Source organism: Nicotiana sylvestris, chromosome 2 (assembly GCF_000393655.2).
Source record: "Nicotiana sylvestris chromosome 2, ASM39365v2, whole genome shotgun sequence".
Lineage (NCBI taxonomy): Eukaryota > Viridiplantae > Streptophyta > Magnoliopsida > Solanales > Solanaceae > Nicotiana > Nicotiana sylvestris.
The window spans coordinates 153,177,543-153,194,191 of record NC_091058.1 but is presented as its reverse complement, the minus strand read 5'-3'; the positions used below and the strand labels follow the sequence as shown (position 1 = coordinate 153,194,191).

Below are 16,649 nucleotides of genomic sequence, written 5' to 3'. Positions count from 1 at the left end.
TACACCTCTATTATTGAATTTAATACAACAACACGTTTATTTGCTAATAGTCAATGTGTAAACCTATTATATGACTAGTATTTAATCATGGGGACCATGGGGAGTCATCCCCAACATCATTGAATTAAAAAAGAATTAAAATTATTAAGAAATAATTTCCAGAAAATAGAAAAACGTCCAAAACACAGTCCAAACGACCTCAAAACGCCGAAAAATACTATGATTCACTGCTAAAGCAGTGAGTTTTTCTCACCACGGCGTTTCCGATGGACCCACCAAATTTCAGCTCAATCAGAGTCCGTCAAGTTCGCTGACCTCCGAAAATTCCGGCTATTCGGTCAAAAACAGGTTTTGCGTTTTTCTAGGATTTACCCCAAAAAATTCAGATAATCTCAATCAAATATCAATAAGAAAACATATATCTCATGATTATAAGAATAATCCATAAATTATGCACAGTTAATTCACAAAACAGCAGTGCAGTTTTTCAGAAAACCACAAATATATGTAATTCAAAAAATGCACATAAACACCATATTCTTGTTTCATGAAAAACTTAGTTATCTAATTAGATGTGAGTGAGCTCTGATACCAATTGATGGATTATTATATGCAGCGGAAGCAATCCCAGTATCAAAATCACATGTAATTTAGACAACTAGCATAAACGGGATTTCACGGGTTACCTCTTGAAGCGTGAACATATCTCTTCTACCACGTGAGCCTTCAGTTCCATAACTTCTCAATGGAATCTCCATCACCCGCACAATCGTGATCCTCGAACGTTCCACGGTCTTCTACTGTGTTACCCAAATAATACCCGAAAATAGCAATTTCGTGTGGGCGACATTTCTAGGAAAACTTGGCTGAAAATTTCAGCCATCATCTACTCATCCCTCTAGGTGGAAAACCTCATGTATTTATAGCACAAGTTTTAAGGGTTAAGACCCTTTTCCAAAACCTGTTAGGTTTTCTTTTCCACCAGAAAAAGGATTCCTTTATTTCCTATTATTTAGGTACAATAGGGACCACAGAATTTAATTAACAAGGCTTCCAATTATGGAATTAATTTGTAATTTTCGAAATTAATATCCACCATAATTAATTACGAATTATTCCACTAAAAATTCGTAATTACACTCCTTATTCAATTTCGAAATTCATCCATTAAATCTTATTTAACTCCCCATGTTAAGATTCAGATACGAATCAATTAAATTAAATTACTGACGATTTAATTTATTGATTATTTCCTTTAGACTTTCGCTTAACTTATTTCATGTGTCGGATACAAAATCCACCGGCCGGGTTTACACATGAAAACTTATAAGCTTTCATAAAGGTATATCATCAATCTCTAAACCGAGACATGGATTCCATCAACTAACTATTACTTCGCCAATGTATATTATTATTATCCAATTTACCAGGCATATTGACCCACGAAAGAATCTCGCCTTTTAATAAATCAAAACAATAATAATATACACAGCTAATAATAATTATATCAAGATTAAGAGTATAAGTACATTTAATGGCTAGAGAGTTTATTTTATTAAGTCAGTATAAAATACTTATCTCTACCTGGTCCGTTCAATACATACAAAATGTACTAGCACAAGAAGTTGGAATTAAACCATTCCCATAATCAAGATTAATTATATTTAATCTTGTGCTACAATCATTCCTGATGGTTTGTCCAATTCCATCATTAGATTGTGAACTCAAACTTTATACTTATAAGAACCGATGATTTAATCTTCCGTGTATAAGCTAAACTCTATACACTAAATCATCTACTATATAAGCAAAGGACACAGACTATTATATGATCTATTTAAAACTTTATTAAAACTGAATAAACAATTATTTCATAATAAATACTATATCTAAACCAAACTCATGGTTAATAGTATATATCCCAACAATCTCCCACTTAGACTTTTAACCATGATAATTATTAGAATATACTATATCCAAATGCATGGTTAATAGTATATGCCCCAACAATCTCCCACTTAGACTCATAACCATGCATCTACAACTTATTAGGATTGGTGTTTTTACTAAAATCAACTATTGCAATGTCAGCGAACGAAATTTTGGTTAAGGTAATTTACAAGCTCTACAACGAAACCGTGAAGACTTGGCCAGTTGCCTCCTGTTTTCAAGCTCAAAATGGCTGGTTTAGCCCTTGAGAGTTGAGGTGTCACTTTGGGATCGTCAGTGACACTGATTTGGAAACATTATCAAATAAGATGAAATTAGTAAAAGTTCTGTTTATGGGAGAGCACTATTAGCTAGTTAGTGAAAGATTCTTCAACAAGTAATATTTAGTTGGGCCTCCTGTACAAAACTAAAAGTCATTACAATCAGTATGACAAAAGGGGAAAAAACCAAAAAAAAAAAAAAAAAAAGGGAAGAGCTGGAGAAAATTGGCTTAACTAATATTAAAATCAGAACATCAAAGAAAAATGGAGCTGGAAGATTGATGCAGCCTTCACCAAGTAATTTCGTCTCATTAGATCTTCCTCAATACTATTACAAAAGAGATTTCAGGCCTGTTTTGAAACTGTAATTTCTACTTGTATTTGGAAAATCAAGTCCAAACATCTCCTTAGGACCTTTTCCTGGTTCCATCAAACCAACCAGCTTTGCTACCAAATATGCACTATCTGCAATGTGGTTCATATCATCTGTCTTGGTCCATAATTGCTGAGCCAATTGTAACCTCCTTCTTTTGCTATTGATCCCAATCCCCCACTTAAGGTATAGGCTGTCTCGTTCTGCTTCGCTTAACTTTTTCTGCATTTGCTTGCTCAGCATCCTTCTCTCTTCTCGCAGATCTTTCTTGCTGTTTTCCAATGAAACAAGACTTAATGAAACCATATTTCATTTTAATGTTCTATGGCAGTCAATTGCATTTACATTCACGGATCTAATACAAGCCTGAATTGACTAAAGAAGTCGAAGAAATTTGTTAGAAAACTGTATACATGAAAGTACATTAGTGCTCTGCATATCGGTAACATTGGCAGAACGATTAAGGGGTATGTGCACATGAAAACATCAACTATATCATCCTTCAAAGTTCAGACATGGAACATATAGATGTATATGGTATATTGAACATGAAAGTATGAGAAACTCTTAGTCAATTAGCAAACTGTTGAGCTTTTTGTTTACTTTATGCGAGTAAATATAAAGATAGAAATGGAGGTTTATGAACAATTCATTTCCATATGACATGTATGTCTGCTTACACACATCTATTAGCAGGGAAAGACCTTAGAGAAAACTTTCAAATGGATGCAAGCAGATTACCTTCCCTCCAGTGACAAAGTCCGACCATTGACCACGGTTTTCTCTCCACGTGAAAATGTGTCCTTGAGGAAGGTTAATCTTCTAATTTCAACCTCCATATATATAGCATCTGTGGAATCACCTTGGAAAAGAAGGAAGAAGTAGGCTCTATGTGCCAAGGAGACATTGCAAGCATGCCAAAGTTCAATAATCTCTTTTTGAAGTCTCTTGAATTCTAAGGGCCAGCTGTAACGACTTTTATAATCATCTTCTACTGGCTCCACTCCAACTTCTCTCACACTTTTTGACGGTTTATCATGCTCTAGTTCAGCCTCCTGAACCTGTGACATACACATCACTCACATATTAAAGAAGATTTATGAGGTAGGGGGAACTTAATAAGACGGCAGAGTGAAACCGGAGAGGAAAAAGACTGATACTCACATGGCAATCTTTGACATCCATTTCATATTGAAGCTGATCCATTCCATTCATCCTTGCATCCCGTGCACCATCAGCATCATTGACATCCTCATCAGTTAAAGGTTTCCTTTCTGGAACTTCAAGCTCAACATTGAAGGCACTCTGTGCATGGAAGGTGGAATCATTTCTTGAACACTTAACATCAGAGCCAAAGTTCAGGTGAGAAACTTCCATTTCCGAATCCTGAGGTCTTGCATTGAGACTTCTTGCTGGTTCAGATGGTGGTGTGCTTCTATTTCTGTTGGATTCCTCTAAGCATGGAGAAGATCGATCAGTAATTATACTAGCTTTGCAGCTTTTACTTTTAGATAACTTCAAGTTTCTATTGCACGATCTATCATCATTGAATTCACATTGTGAGTATAATTTTTCTGGAGGAGCATTTGAGGAATGAACACAAGTAAATTCTTTATCTTCCTTGAACTTTGGTGATTCAAGGGCTTGATCAACCCTTAAGAAAAGTGACACCATTTCTCTACTGGATTTCCTTTCTTCCGCGAAAAATGAGGATGACACTGATTCTTGGTCTTCTTTAAAGGGTAATGGTTTCAGTTCCCCGTTTTCCTTATGTGGAGGTGTCACCGATCTTCTGTATCCGTTGTCTGGAGGTACTAATGTTCCCTGATTTGTTCTCTCCCGATTTACAATGGTTACTAAAGCAGGAAAGCCACCATTTTGTTCAGGAAATGAATAATTGGATTCTTGTGTTCCCTTCACACTCGATTCTTCTGTTTCAATGCAACGAACTTCCTTGCATAGATCCTCAGAAGTCTCATTACTTTGTTTTTCAACTTCATCCCATCCCTGACATGAATCACTTTTGCTATAATTTGAACTTCCAGGTAATAGCATTGGAAATGTATTGTTGCGAAAGATGGTTTCTTCAAACTCCGGCACGTGTATAATCTGATCTTCAGAGCTACTCCTGCTATGTCCAATTGAACGTGTTCTAACATCAACATCTATGTAACGAGTGTCTCTCAAAATGGAAATCTGTTGCATTGGGCTTTGAAAATCTGGTGATCTCTTCACGCGCAAATTTGGGTAGTGTCCTAGACCAACCTATAGAATAAGTACAAAGTGCCTTTTAGCATAGAATAAGCAAATATATAAATGAGGAAGCAAGTAGAGTCTAGTAAACTTTTATATACCTGTATTACATCATCTCCAAGCAGTTTCAACAGATCTTTAACTTGACTCTGAGCAATATCGCGTTGCAAAATTAAGTCCTTTATCTCCTTCTCCAGCTATAGAAGAGGGGAAAATTGACCAAGGGTTCAAGACGGGGACATTAGTGCATTTTTGTAAAATAATCAGGAAATTGAACTCTTAATTTAAGTCAATAAGGATGAGAGATACCTCAAAATAGCATGTCAGGGGTAATATTAAATGCTTCATTTGCAAAAGAATAAAAGCCATTAACATCCTAGATATATAATGGAGGGCAAATCTTGCATGCTGAAAATCTTAGTTATATGTATTTTTCCGTCAGTGAATTTTGGACCTTCAGTTTATTTTGTTTTTAGTTTCACATATAATGATATTTATCTGTGCTTGTACCACAATTGTGCCTTCCCAATAACAGATTACTTTTTGTTGATACACTAACATGTTAGGCCAGCTTTTCGTATGTTTTTTCCTTGTTATTGTAAAAATTGCTGTATCAAGGATACATTAGTCACTTCCTTTGGTGTAAGAAGGAAACAAGCCAAAGTTTCCAGGTAAAACAATCGGATGTCACAAAGGAAAGAGGTTCCAAATTTTGCAAATACTTTTTATCATCATCAAAATGCATTACCTGTTGTATTTGAAGGTCCTTCTCTTGCAGTAACGCTTCGTAATCTGAAGGGAATATACAAGCCCTTGGATACCTTAACTCACTTTCTAACCTTGCTAACTCCCTCTGTAAATGCTTCACCAATGCTTTATCTGATATGGCTACGTTCACTTGGGCGTTAGTAGTTACTTCCTTAGCACAACTTGCAAATAGTAGAGTATTTCTTGATTGCTCAACATGACTTCGTGCAGGACTCATTGTACAGATGATGGCAGTTCTACCGTTGCCACTCAATGATGGCTGTAATATCCGGGTTAGCTTTGAGTCTCGGAAAGGAATGTGACCAGTCCTATCCTTGCTGCATTAAGTTATACAACAACTTGAATTAGTTACAATCGTCGGCATTGATCAGAGGAGGTATGTCATGCTTAAATCAGGCTTCCATTTTAAATTTTGCAGGCCATAGGAATTAATAAAACAGAATTGAAAAAAAAAAAAAAAAGAATGCAATAATGCTAAGAGGACCTAGGCACATTTCATGCAACAGATTATATAATGTAACACGGAAGGCAAAGCTCTTCTTGTAGAGCTGCTTAATAATCATGTTAAACTTGGTTAGCAGTGCAAGAAAATTAAACGACCTTAGCTTACGAATAACAGTGCCCAGAGTCAGCAAGCTGCGATTTATGTGACAACCTTCTTTCAGTCTTGCACCAGCTGACAACGACTGAGATGCCCCCTCACTTCCAGCCAAATCAACAAAATTCTGTGTTTCAATGGAAAAACATTCAGCAGTTACCTTAGTATAATAGCAACACCACACTATATATCAATTGCTCTTCATGAGAGATACATTTTCTTACCACAGTAGCTAAAAGGGTACCCAGGTTGTCCCCGCCTAAGTGCTCACGAGCAGAACTTTCAATTGTCTGCAACAAATTATACTTCAAACTTCTAGTTGTATTAAAAAGTCAATAGCATGGTAGACAAGAAATTTCAGTTGTTTTACCAGTCTGATGATTTGGTGAGATCTGGAGCTTGTTTCATTGAAGGCAGTCTCCCCAATCTGTCTCTGAGCTGCAACATTAATTGTGAACTCAAGACCATGGTTAATTATATGCCAAAAAAAGCTATTCATTGTGTTACCTTCACAAATAGAAAGTAGCTGAATCACATGGCCCCAGTCCCTCAATATTTCCTCTGTGAGTTTCTCAACAACAGTCCCTCTCTGTTGAAATTGATCGGCATGATTTAAGACGGGGAAAAGATATATAAAAACAAGCAGTAACATTTTGTTGTTCAGTAAAGTAAGTAACCTCTGGATCGTCAAGAAGTCTAAGTGGAGTGCTATCTTCACTAAGGAGATCTCTGACAGATTCATTGTACATCTCCATAGCAGAAAACTTCAAAATAAAGTCTCTCTCTTTGTGCTACATACAAGTAATATTAATTTGATAAGCAAAAACTCCTGGTTAAACAGACAACAAACAATTGTTCATGAAGTAGTTACCTTCTGTACGTATTCGTAGATATCTGCTATGGCATATTCAGTTATTCCAGTCATAGTGTAGGTCTTTCCACTGCTGGTTTGGCCATAGGCAAAAATACTTGCTAGTTGATACATAAATTACTTTAGATCAATAATACAACAGGACATGGACTTCTGTTCAGAAATTCCAAAAAGTAGAAGCAGAGTAGATGCACTCACAATTGTATCCTTTGACAACTGAAAGAGCAACTTCTTTAGCTGCTTCTTCATAGACCTGTCTTGTACAGCAATCACTGCTAAATACCCTGTCTATAAACAAAATCATAAACCAATAACACAATAATGGCAAAATACTGAAAAATGATCCAGAAAACGAGGGTGAAATTCAAAAATACCCAAATTTACAAGTGGTAATTGAAAAATAGCCACAGTTTCAAAAGTAATCGAAATTTAACCACTTTTCATATAAAGATAAACCTGAACGAAAATACTATCCAAAATTCGGTAAATATTCCATCATAATATACTGGAGTTCCAGTATAATATACTGAATTTACAGCATAATATGCTGGAAGTTCATACACAGGTACTTCAATCTCCAGTATATTATGCTGGAACTTTCCGTGTGTTGCAGCAAAATAGTGGCTATTTTTTAATAACTTTGCAAACGCTGGCTATTTTTCAATGGCTGGCAAGCCCGTGCTATTTTGACGAAAACGATCTTCCAATGTAAATTCACTAAAATATACTTTTTACATAAATAAACAAATTTGGAACCATTTTTACAACAATCAAATGTAAAGACTTACCAAACGTATATGCAGAGGGATATATTAAGCGTTCTGATGGCGAGAGGCTAATATTCTTGTATATAATTGTTGTATCATTGACACATTCCCAGTCTGAAACATCATTTCTCTCCTCTTTCTCATTCAATGGCCTTAGCCTCACCGATACAAAAATCCTCTCTTCACGCCCCTGCATTACTTCCTCGCCACCTTCCATTTTTTCCATTCTCCACAAATTATTCAGAGAATGTTAAATCAAAAAAATCCCATTTAATTTCCTAGGCATTTCATTCTTCAAATAGAAGAAAAGAGTCAATATATTGTGTTACATGCATTTGGAGAAACTATTGGATGTGTTTTCTTTTGATAACTATGGTCCAATTTACAATCTTGTTAGTATTTGCCATGCATTATACGTAACAATATTGTTGATAATATTAAAAGGATCAAGAATTTATTTATTTTTTCCTCTACTTTTCTGGGTTGTTTTCAGAGAAAGTTGATGTATGATATTTTTGAAGAAAAAAAGAGACTCTTTTTCTCTTTCTCTTTCTCTTTCTCTTTCTCTTTCTGTTTGGAAATGAGACATCAGAGAGAAAGAGAAAGAAATGGATATAAAAGACAGTTGAGAATTGGATTTGAGAATCAAAGCATAAATTAAAGAAAGGTAAAAAAATAAAAAAAAGGTATTTTATATTTTTCCCCGTTTGGTTGAGGCTGGCAAAGATGAAAAAATTTAGCAGTCCTAATTTCTGTTACTTTTTTATTTCCTTTGTGTTTTCTTCTTTCTGTTGTATATCAATATATTTTTGTTTATGCAGCCAAAATTTAAGCTTTCTTATCATTAGTTGGTTTTTAATTATTCACCTTTCACCTTATTGATATGTGAGTTTTTATTGGGTATTATCATTTTTAGTCCGCGTCAAAAATTATTTATATTTGGTAGCCGAAAAAGTATATAAAATTTGTATAATTTTTGTATGTAACATACAGAATATATATATACAAATTGTATACATTTTTCGGCTATTTTACTTTTATAGCAGTCCTTTTTTATTTGCATACTATCAAATTCGTAGGTTGAACTTTGGACGAACGAGAACAGTTTATAATCCAATCCGTCCGAAATGTGTATTAAGCGGTATTATTACTGTTAGCCCGCGACAGAAACTATTGACATTTGGTAGCCGAAAAAGTATAAAATTTATATATTTTTTGTGTATAACATACAGAATGTGTGTGTGTATATATATATATATACTAGTTTCTCGGCACGTGTATACTGAGTTATGTAATACACGTTTTGTAAGAAAATACAAATATTATCAAAATAATTTTTTGATTAATTAACAATACATGAAAAATAAAGTATAAATTTTTGTGAATGATGAATGTGAATCCTCGTACTATGATTTAGTTGCCAATGTCAAGATAATTATCATCTTAACCTACAAATATGAACAATTAAGGTTTACTCAGATACAAGTGATTTTAAATACTTTTTTGTTTTATAAGCTAAGTAGAAATATGTGATTCAACTTATCTCACCAAATACTTCCTTGTAGATGATATTTTTGATGCATTTTTTTATTTATTTTTTTGTTTATATTACATACCTGAGTTAGTTCACTCTTACTCCAATTACGATAGTATCATCTTGGCTTACTACATTATCGATAGTCATTGGAGGATTATCTTGGGTTGCTCTATGATTAGAAATTTCTATATTTATGAATTAACTATTGTCCTTCATTGGAAAGGATAACAACTCCTCGGTCATATTGTAGGATGTAAATTTCTTTTTTATGGCTTTTCGACCAATCCTTTATAACATTTAAAACATATCAAAATTTGATAGTTTGTTCCCACCATAATAGCATATGTATATCTCTAGTGATCAAAGCTAATATACATATCACATATCCTTTCATGATCTTAATAGTAATTTTAATGTATTAGTGTAAACCTAATTCTTATCTTACAATCTAAAAGATTATATTGTATATAATTTTATACATGCTACCAAATTGTATACAAACAAAGTGATTATTTTATTTGATAAAAAGAATAATAAACTTAACCTTTAAATAAATGTTATATATTTCGGATGCAAATAAAAAAAATGAGATTATCACAAGATAAACATTTACGGTAACAATCGTAGAAACTAAATTTCATGTATCACATTGGAAAGAAAATTAATAAATATTGAGTAAAGTAAAGAAAGTAAAACCTGATTTTATCGCCACTTCCTTTTCAATTCATCCATTAATAAATATTAGAGAAATTCATTTTGAGTGGAAAACAACGCCATTGATTATATGTGGCTGGAGAATCTTCAAGTGCCTCCCTATTTTAAGATTCAATTGGTTTGTTTATTCAATTCAACATAAAGAACGGAAATACTGGAATTTTATCTTTTGATGATGTAATCTTGCTACAAACCATGGTAATCTCACATGAGTGAGCAAGTTTTCTAATAGTAAAATGTCATACTTTCGAAACGGTGGCTTTATCGATTATTCAAGCATGACTCTACCACTTTGTTATCAATGGCTAGATCCTTTTTCTTCTTCGATTAATGTTTATAACATGACAGCTTCACTTCCACGACCAAAAAAATCTATCCTATTATTTCCACGTGTGACTCCTAACATGGATAATTGTTAATTCAGTTATGTAATGGCTTTGATTATGCACTGGATAGTAGGTTCCTATAGAGAATTACGAATCTGGATTTCGGTGCAACATACTTGCAATTTATGTTATATATGTCCTAAATACAACGTTTGTGAACCATCACGACAAATATTGTGGCTCTTCGAAATTTTATTGTTATGAATAACCACCTCTTTTTTATTAGTAAGATATTTAAAATCAAAAAGGTTATTTAGTAATTTAACTTTTAACTTTTAGGATTCTCACTTTCAATATAATATAGATATAAATATTGAGAACGGTTGTGCAGTGTCATTTTTCCATTAATTAAAATAAGTTGGGCCTAAGATGAGTTGCCCAACAAGTTCAAACTTAAGACCTACAATTCTAATTGGGACAAATTGGACGTGTTGCATAATTATGGGTCAAAATAGGTTAATTGAATCAAATTTTGGCAGGTTAAAAAGAAATGAGCAGATAAACAAATCATGACACAATTTTCTAGATCGAAATAAGTTCAGCAATAACAATTGGTTTTCTTCTAGTGGAGTCTATGCGTGATGACGAGCAACACAAATTTTATAACTAAATGTCATGACCCGCCACATCATCATGCCACGTAGGTGTCACTTGACATATATTTTTGTCATATGGAATGATTACATAAGTTAGGGAAAAGATCTTGATAGAATATCCTAGAACTATGTAGAATTTCCTTAGAAAAACTCTAGATATTTATGCATTTGTAGGAAGGTTCTAGAGAAATATAGAGGCTTCCTTAGGAAGACCCTAGAACCCTATAGAATTGTTAGGAAAGTCCTTAAAAGAATATAGATGTGTAGAATATTCTAGAGAAGGGACTTAGTTGTAAATATGGAAGGACTTGTAGAACAATTATTATTTATATACTAACCCCTAGGTGATTAGTATAAATAGGTGGCATTCATTTGTAATTCATCAACCAAGCAAAACAATCAAGTTCTCTCTAATACAAAAGCTTTCTTTGGCAATTCTCATGTGTTCTAACATTTTTTAGCAATCATGAGTGTAGTAGGGCTGACTTGGCATAACAAGAACATGAGCAAATTATGCAAGATCGTGAGTGAGTTGTCAAGTGCCGCACGTGCACTTAGTTTAAGACTAAGGACGTGACAACGTGGTATCAGAGCAAAGGTTGAAACTAAGGGAATGGCGAACATCGGAGAAGTTAACGCTGCCAACACCCAAGCCAACGTCATCCAGGATGTTGTTGGTAAGAGCGGCTGTAACAAAAAGAGGAATACCACCAACAATAGCCAGGAGGTGCCAACCGAGGTTGTGTCAAACGAGAGGCTTACATCCCAAGAACCATCTGCCACTGAGGCGAGCGGGGATGAAGTGGAGGTCCTGCCGGAGGACGTCTCGCTCGGTAAAGAGTGGGTGATGAAGGTGAATGTGGGGATGGACGCCGTCGAGATCTTTGGCCAACGCTTGGGGAAGGGGGAAGTCACCCTTAGAGTTCTTGAGGGACACACTCTTAAAGAAATTGAGAGCATCTGAAATGAATTGCAGGGGCGTACGCAGGTCGAGATGGAGCTAAGGAAAACCATCACTACTTGGAGTGCAGACTTATGGAGGCATTGAGTATTATCGATGCCATAAAGGCAAAGATAGAGTCGCTCGGGAGCATGCTGATGCTAGCGTGACCGAGGCAAACAGTAATGTTGTTGTGACGAGGGAGACCAAGATCGAGGCTCCCAAATTGCCAATGTTCAAAGGTGTTCGTGATGCACAAGAAGTAGAGAACTTCCTTTGGCACTTGGAGAACTACTTCAGGCATGGCAATGTGAGAGACGACGAGGCTAAGATCAACACTGTTGTGTTGTACCTCTCAGAGATTGATGCGTTGTGGTGGCGTCGAAAGTGTGCTGACATGGAAAAGGGGCTATGCAACATTGAGACGTGGGAGCAGTTCAAGAAGGAGTTGAAGAAGCAATTCTACCCGGTGAATGTGGTGTATGAGGCTAGGTGGAAGCTAAGGGAGCTCCGACAGACGGCCACAATTCGGGAGTATGTGCACGAGTTCACTACCTTAATGCTGCAAATCCCGTCATTATCCAAGGAAGATTCACTCTTTCACTTCATGGATGGGTTGCAAAATTGGGCAAAGTAGGAGTTAAGAAAACATCAAGTAGCCAATGTGGACGAGGCATTAGCGGTAGCCGAGTCACTTGTTGACTTCAAGATGGAGTCTGCCAAGTCCAAAGAAGGCGACGTCGAGAGGCGTGAGGGAGACCATGACAAGGACAATGGGAAAGGCATAACCGATGTATACAAGGGTAATGGAAAGGGGCCATCATATAATGGACAAGGGTCCAAGAGAAACGGCAAGGGGCCGGAAAACAATAGCGAATACGTGCCTAAGGGAGGGTGCTACTTTTGCAAAGGATCATATCACGGAAGTGAATGCCCAGAGTTGGGTAAGCTTGCAACAATGATCGGGAATTTTGCTCAGGGACACAAGGGTGACACACGAGAGACCGACTGCATTGGAGGGATGCGCTTGGAATCTAAGCCGAAAGTAGGGGATTCTGAAGCCTATCTTGGCGCCATGCAAATAGAACATGGTGGTAGCAAGAAAAGTTGGGCGGACATAGTTGAAGGGGATGGTAAGTTACAATATGATGGCACACTATCAGACTTAGATGATGCACGAAGCAGAGGGGTCAAGTTTGCTAGGAAGGATGGGACCACGGAGGGCAGCCACATAGGGAGTGAAAGCATAGACCCGATGCTTGAGAAGCTTCTGGACTTGGTTGAGTCATGGGAAGATTCAGGCCAAGAGAAAGGGGAGGCATCAGATAGGCGGAGGATCGAGGCCATTATTGTTAGCTGTCCAAAGTACAAACGGCATAAGAAGAGGTAACCAGTACCTTGTGAAATAGGAAGGCAGACCGCTTCATAGAGCATCATGGGTAATGGACAAAGATCTCCGGCGACGCCAAGGCGAGGTGCGCGTATACGTGTCGATGCTTTGTGCCGAGGCGGCACAAAATTGGGTAGGGGAGAGTGTCATGACCCGCCACATCATCATGCCACGTAGGTGCCACTTGGCATATATTTTTGCCATATGAAAGGGTTACATAAGTTAGGGAAAAGATCTTGATGGAATATCCTAGAACTATGTAGAATTTCCTTAGAAAAGCTCTAGATATTTATGCATTTGTAGGAAGGTTCTAAAGAAATATAGAGGCTTCCTTAGGAAGACCCTAGAACCCTATAGAATTGTTAGGAAAGTCCTTAGAAGAATCTAGATGTGTAGAATATTCTAAAGAAGGGACTTAGTTATAAATATGGAAGGACTTGTAGAACAATTATTATTTACATACTAGCCCCTAGGTGATTAGTATAAATAGGGGGCATTCATTTGTAATTCATCGACCAAGCAAAACAATCAAGTTCTCTCTAATACAAAAGCTTCCTTTGACAATTCTCACGTGTTCTAACATTTCTTAGCGATCATGAGTGTAGTAGGGCTGATTCGGCATAGCAAGAACGTGAGCAAGTTATGCAAAATGAGTGAGTTGCCAAGTGCCGCACGTGCACTTAGTTTAAGATTAAGGACGTGACATAAAGGTCCAAACCGTTGAGAAGTTAGAACTTTGCTGGAAATACAAATTAAACTAATTACGTACAATAATACATTATTCGACAGTCCCATGTACGAAAATTCTTTGTGCAGCATTCACCTAATTATAATTGGTTGCTCTTCATTATGGAATTGAATAGAACTTATTTCCTTGCCATACTGCAGATAGTTTGCAAGGAATTATTCACTAAACAACCTAACTATTCACAACAGAAAAGCCTTTATGTTCAACAAAATCCCAAAACAACGGTGAGCAACTGGGAAAAGGTTTTAACTAGTATTGTAGGGGGTTTTACCCCTCCAAAAATGGGCGTATGCCACTATTTGCGACGCGCACACGGTATTCTTTAGTAAAAGGCGAAAGAATAGTTCGCTATGTGCTCATCGAGTGGCTGCGTGAGTAGAACTGAACAGGATGGCCTTATTTTATATTGTTCCCAGCTGCTCGCTTCTGCTTTTGCAGCCAATGTGGGACGTTAGTAATATGGGCTTTCTTGTTGGGCTGTGTCCACTTCACATTATATTGAAAAATTTTCATAAAGCACTATCTTTTAGTAGTAATTAGTCATCTATAGATATCATTTGTTATATTACGAATTATAGATACTTTTTGTGTGGTTATAAGATGTATTTGATGTATTTAAGCTATTATATTCATGAATACAGTAGCAAAAATCGGTGTGGATAAGGGAAGTCCAGCTAATCAGTTGTTGTATTCGAGTGTATTCGGCTGTATTTATGGAGTGAAACATGGGATTACGGCTGGACAGATTATTGTATTCGACTGTATTCACGGCATGAAATAGGAGATTACACTATTTTTAAAACGGAAAGTGAATCAATTAACATAATAGACTCCTAATATAACTCAACAAACTCAATTATAACACACAAATTTTGTATTTTCAGTTATAAAAAAGATTCTCAACCGAAAAATACCCCAAAAACATAGCAATCTTCAGAGAAATTATATAATACATCTGAATACATAAATTATATTAATTAAAAAAACATATGAATACATTCATGGCATATAGCGAGACAGTGAATACAATGAAATACATAGAATACAGCGGGATACAATAAGAAAAAAAGACAGTGAATACAATGAAATACATGGAATACAACGAAACACATTGAATTACAATGGAAAAAAAAAGACAATGAATACAATAAAATACATGAAAATATAGCGTGATATATTGAAAATACATTGAAATATATTAACAGAAAATCAAGTTGCTCAACCCCAAAATCTATCGTCTTTGTTCAAGAACAAACCCTAATTTCCGACAAATCCGCCGTCGAGCAAAAACCCTGAATCTTACTGTTCCCACGCATCTTGTACATTGCTTCTGACACATCTGGCAGTACCATCGTAGCTTTTGTTAGCCCTTAGCTTTGATTCGATTTGCAATAAGCCCTTACCAAATATCTGCCAACCTTTTCTAGTTGTTGGTCTGTTTGTTTCAATTGGGTTTTGTGTGTATGTGATGTACAAATCATACATTTCAATTGGGTTTTGTGTGTATGTGATGTACAAATCATACATACATATACATAGTATCTATCCTTTTTCTCTCTCTTCAGTTATAATAATATGAAAACTCCTCACACGCCGCCTCACTTCACTTTCACTTCCTCTGTGTTTTTCACAATTCAAGAAAATCTCCCTTTTTGTTTGATTTTTAACCTTGAAAAATCAAGAAAAGCTTTTTCCTTGTGAATTTATAATTCATGGAGAATGATTAGCGTTGAGAGAGAGGGTGGAGAAAAATCTGAAAAAATGAGAGAGAAAAATAATACAAAGTGTATTTTATAGCTTAAGGGTAGGAGGTGATCATAAATAGATATTTGGCTATAATAATCAAAAGGTAACTATTGAATATAATTTTTTAAAAGGGTATTTATTTAAATTAAATAAGGTATCCGTGCCATGGGCACGCCCTGCCATGTCCTACGACGTCCTGACACGTCCTGACACATCCTGTCATGTCCTGACCCGTGCATGGCCACGCCCTGCCATGTCCTGCGATGTCCTGACTCGTGCCATGGCCATATCCTGCGCCGTCCTGACTCGTCCTGACACGTAGGTAAAAATTCCTTATATTTATATCTTGGCTATTTAGCAATATTCCGCAACGAACTAATAAACAGTTGAGTTCCATAACTAACACTACGACTCATAATGTTACCTCAAAAGTAGTCATATAGTTCAAATGGCCAAATCACGGATAACAAAACACAAAAAGTTGAAACTAGAAAACCCTGGTTAATTTAAAATCACTATACTCTTTACCATTGCTGGGATTCACAACACAACCTGTGCACTAGCTAGATGGCAGCAGAAACTACGTTTCTTGTTTCACATGAATTCCAAGTCCTAATATATACAGAAGATCAAAAGAAACAATATAAACAAATAAAAGAATGACTCTTCTTATTTTCCCCCCCTACAAATGTATGTCGTGTGTGATATACTCAGCAGGGCAGCATGAGAGAATCCTTCCTGCCAAATTCTGT

The 16,649-nt window shown here is 36.0% G+C and overlaps 1 protein-coding gene and 1 pseudogene across 2 annotated transcripts; both read right to left on the bottom strand.

Moving 5' to 3' along the window:
• Positions 1–2,366: 2,366 nt before the first annotated feature.
• Positions 2,367–8,455, bottom strand: LOC104238387 (kinesin-like protein KIN-7F). Of its 2 annotated transcripts, none has more exons than XM_070167529.1 (13): positions 7,862–8,455; positions 7,272–7,361; positions 7,074–7,174; positions 6,880–6,993; positions 6,710–6,791; positions 6,573–6,640; positions 6,427–6,492; positions 6,205–6,329; positions 5,585–5,921; positions 4,938–5,033; positions 3,748–4,848; positions 3,325–3,644; positions 2,367–2,854 (listed from the first exon to the last, which is right to left on the bottom strand). In XM_070167529.1, exons 1-13 carry the CDS (start codon positions 8,064–8,066, stop codon positions 2,542–2,544), a joined length of 3,018 nt encoding a protein of 1,005 aa, XP_070023630.1. In that variant the 5' UTR covers positions 8,067–8,455; the 3' UTR covers positions 2,367–2,541. The 2 variants fall into 2 exon arrangements, with proteins under 2 accessions (XP_070023630.1, XP_070023631.1); XM_070167530.1 differs by having other exon boundaries at positions 7,074–7,193; positions 7,272–7,357; positions 7,862–7,943.
• Positions 8,456–14,409: 5,954 nt separating this feature from the next.
• Positions 14,410–14,520, bottom strand: LOC138886672 (U5 spliceosomal RNA; annotated as a pseudogene).
• Positions 14,521–16,649: the final 2,129 nt, after the last annotated feature.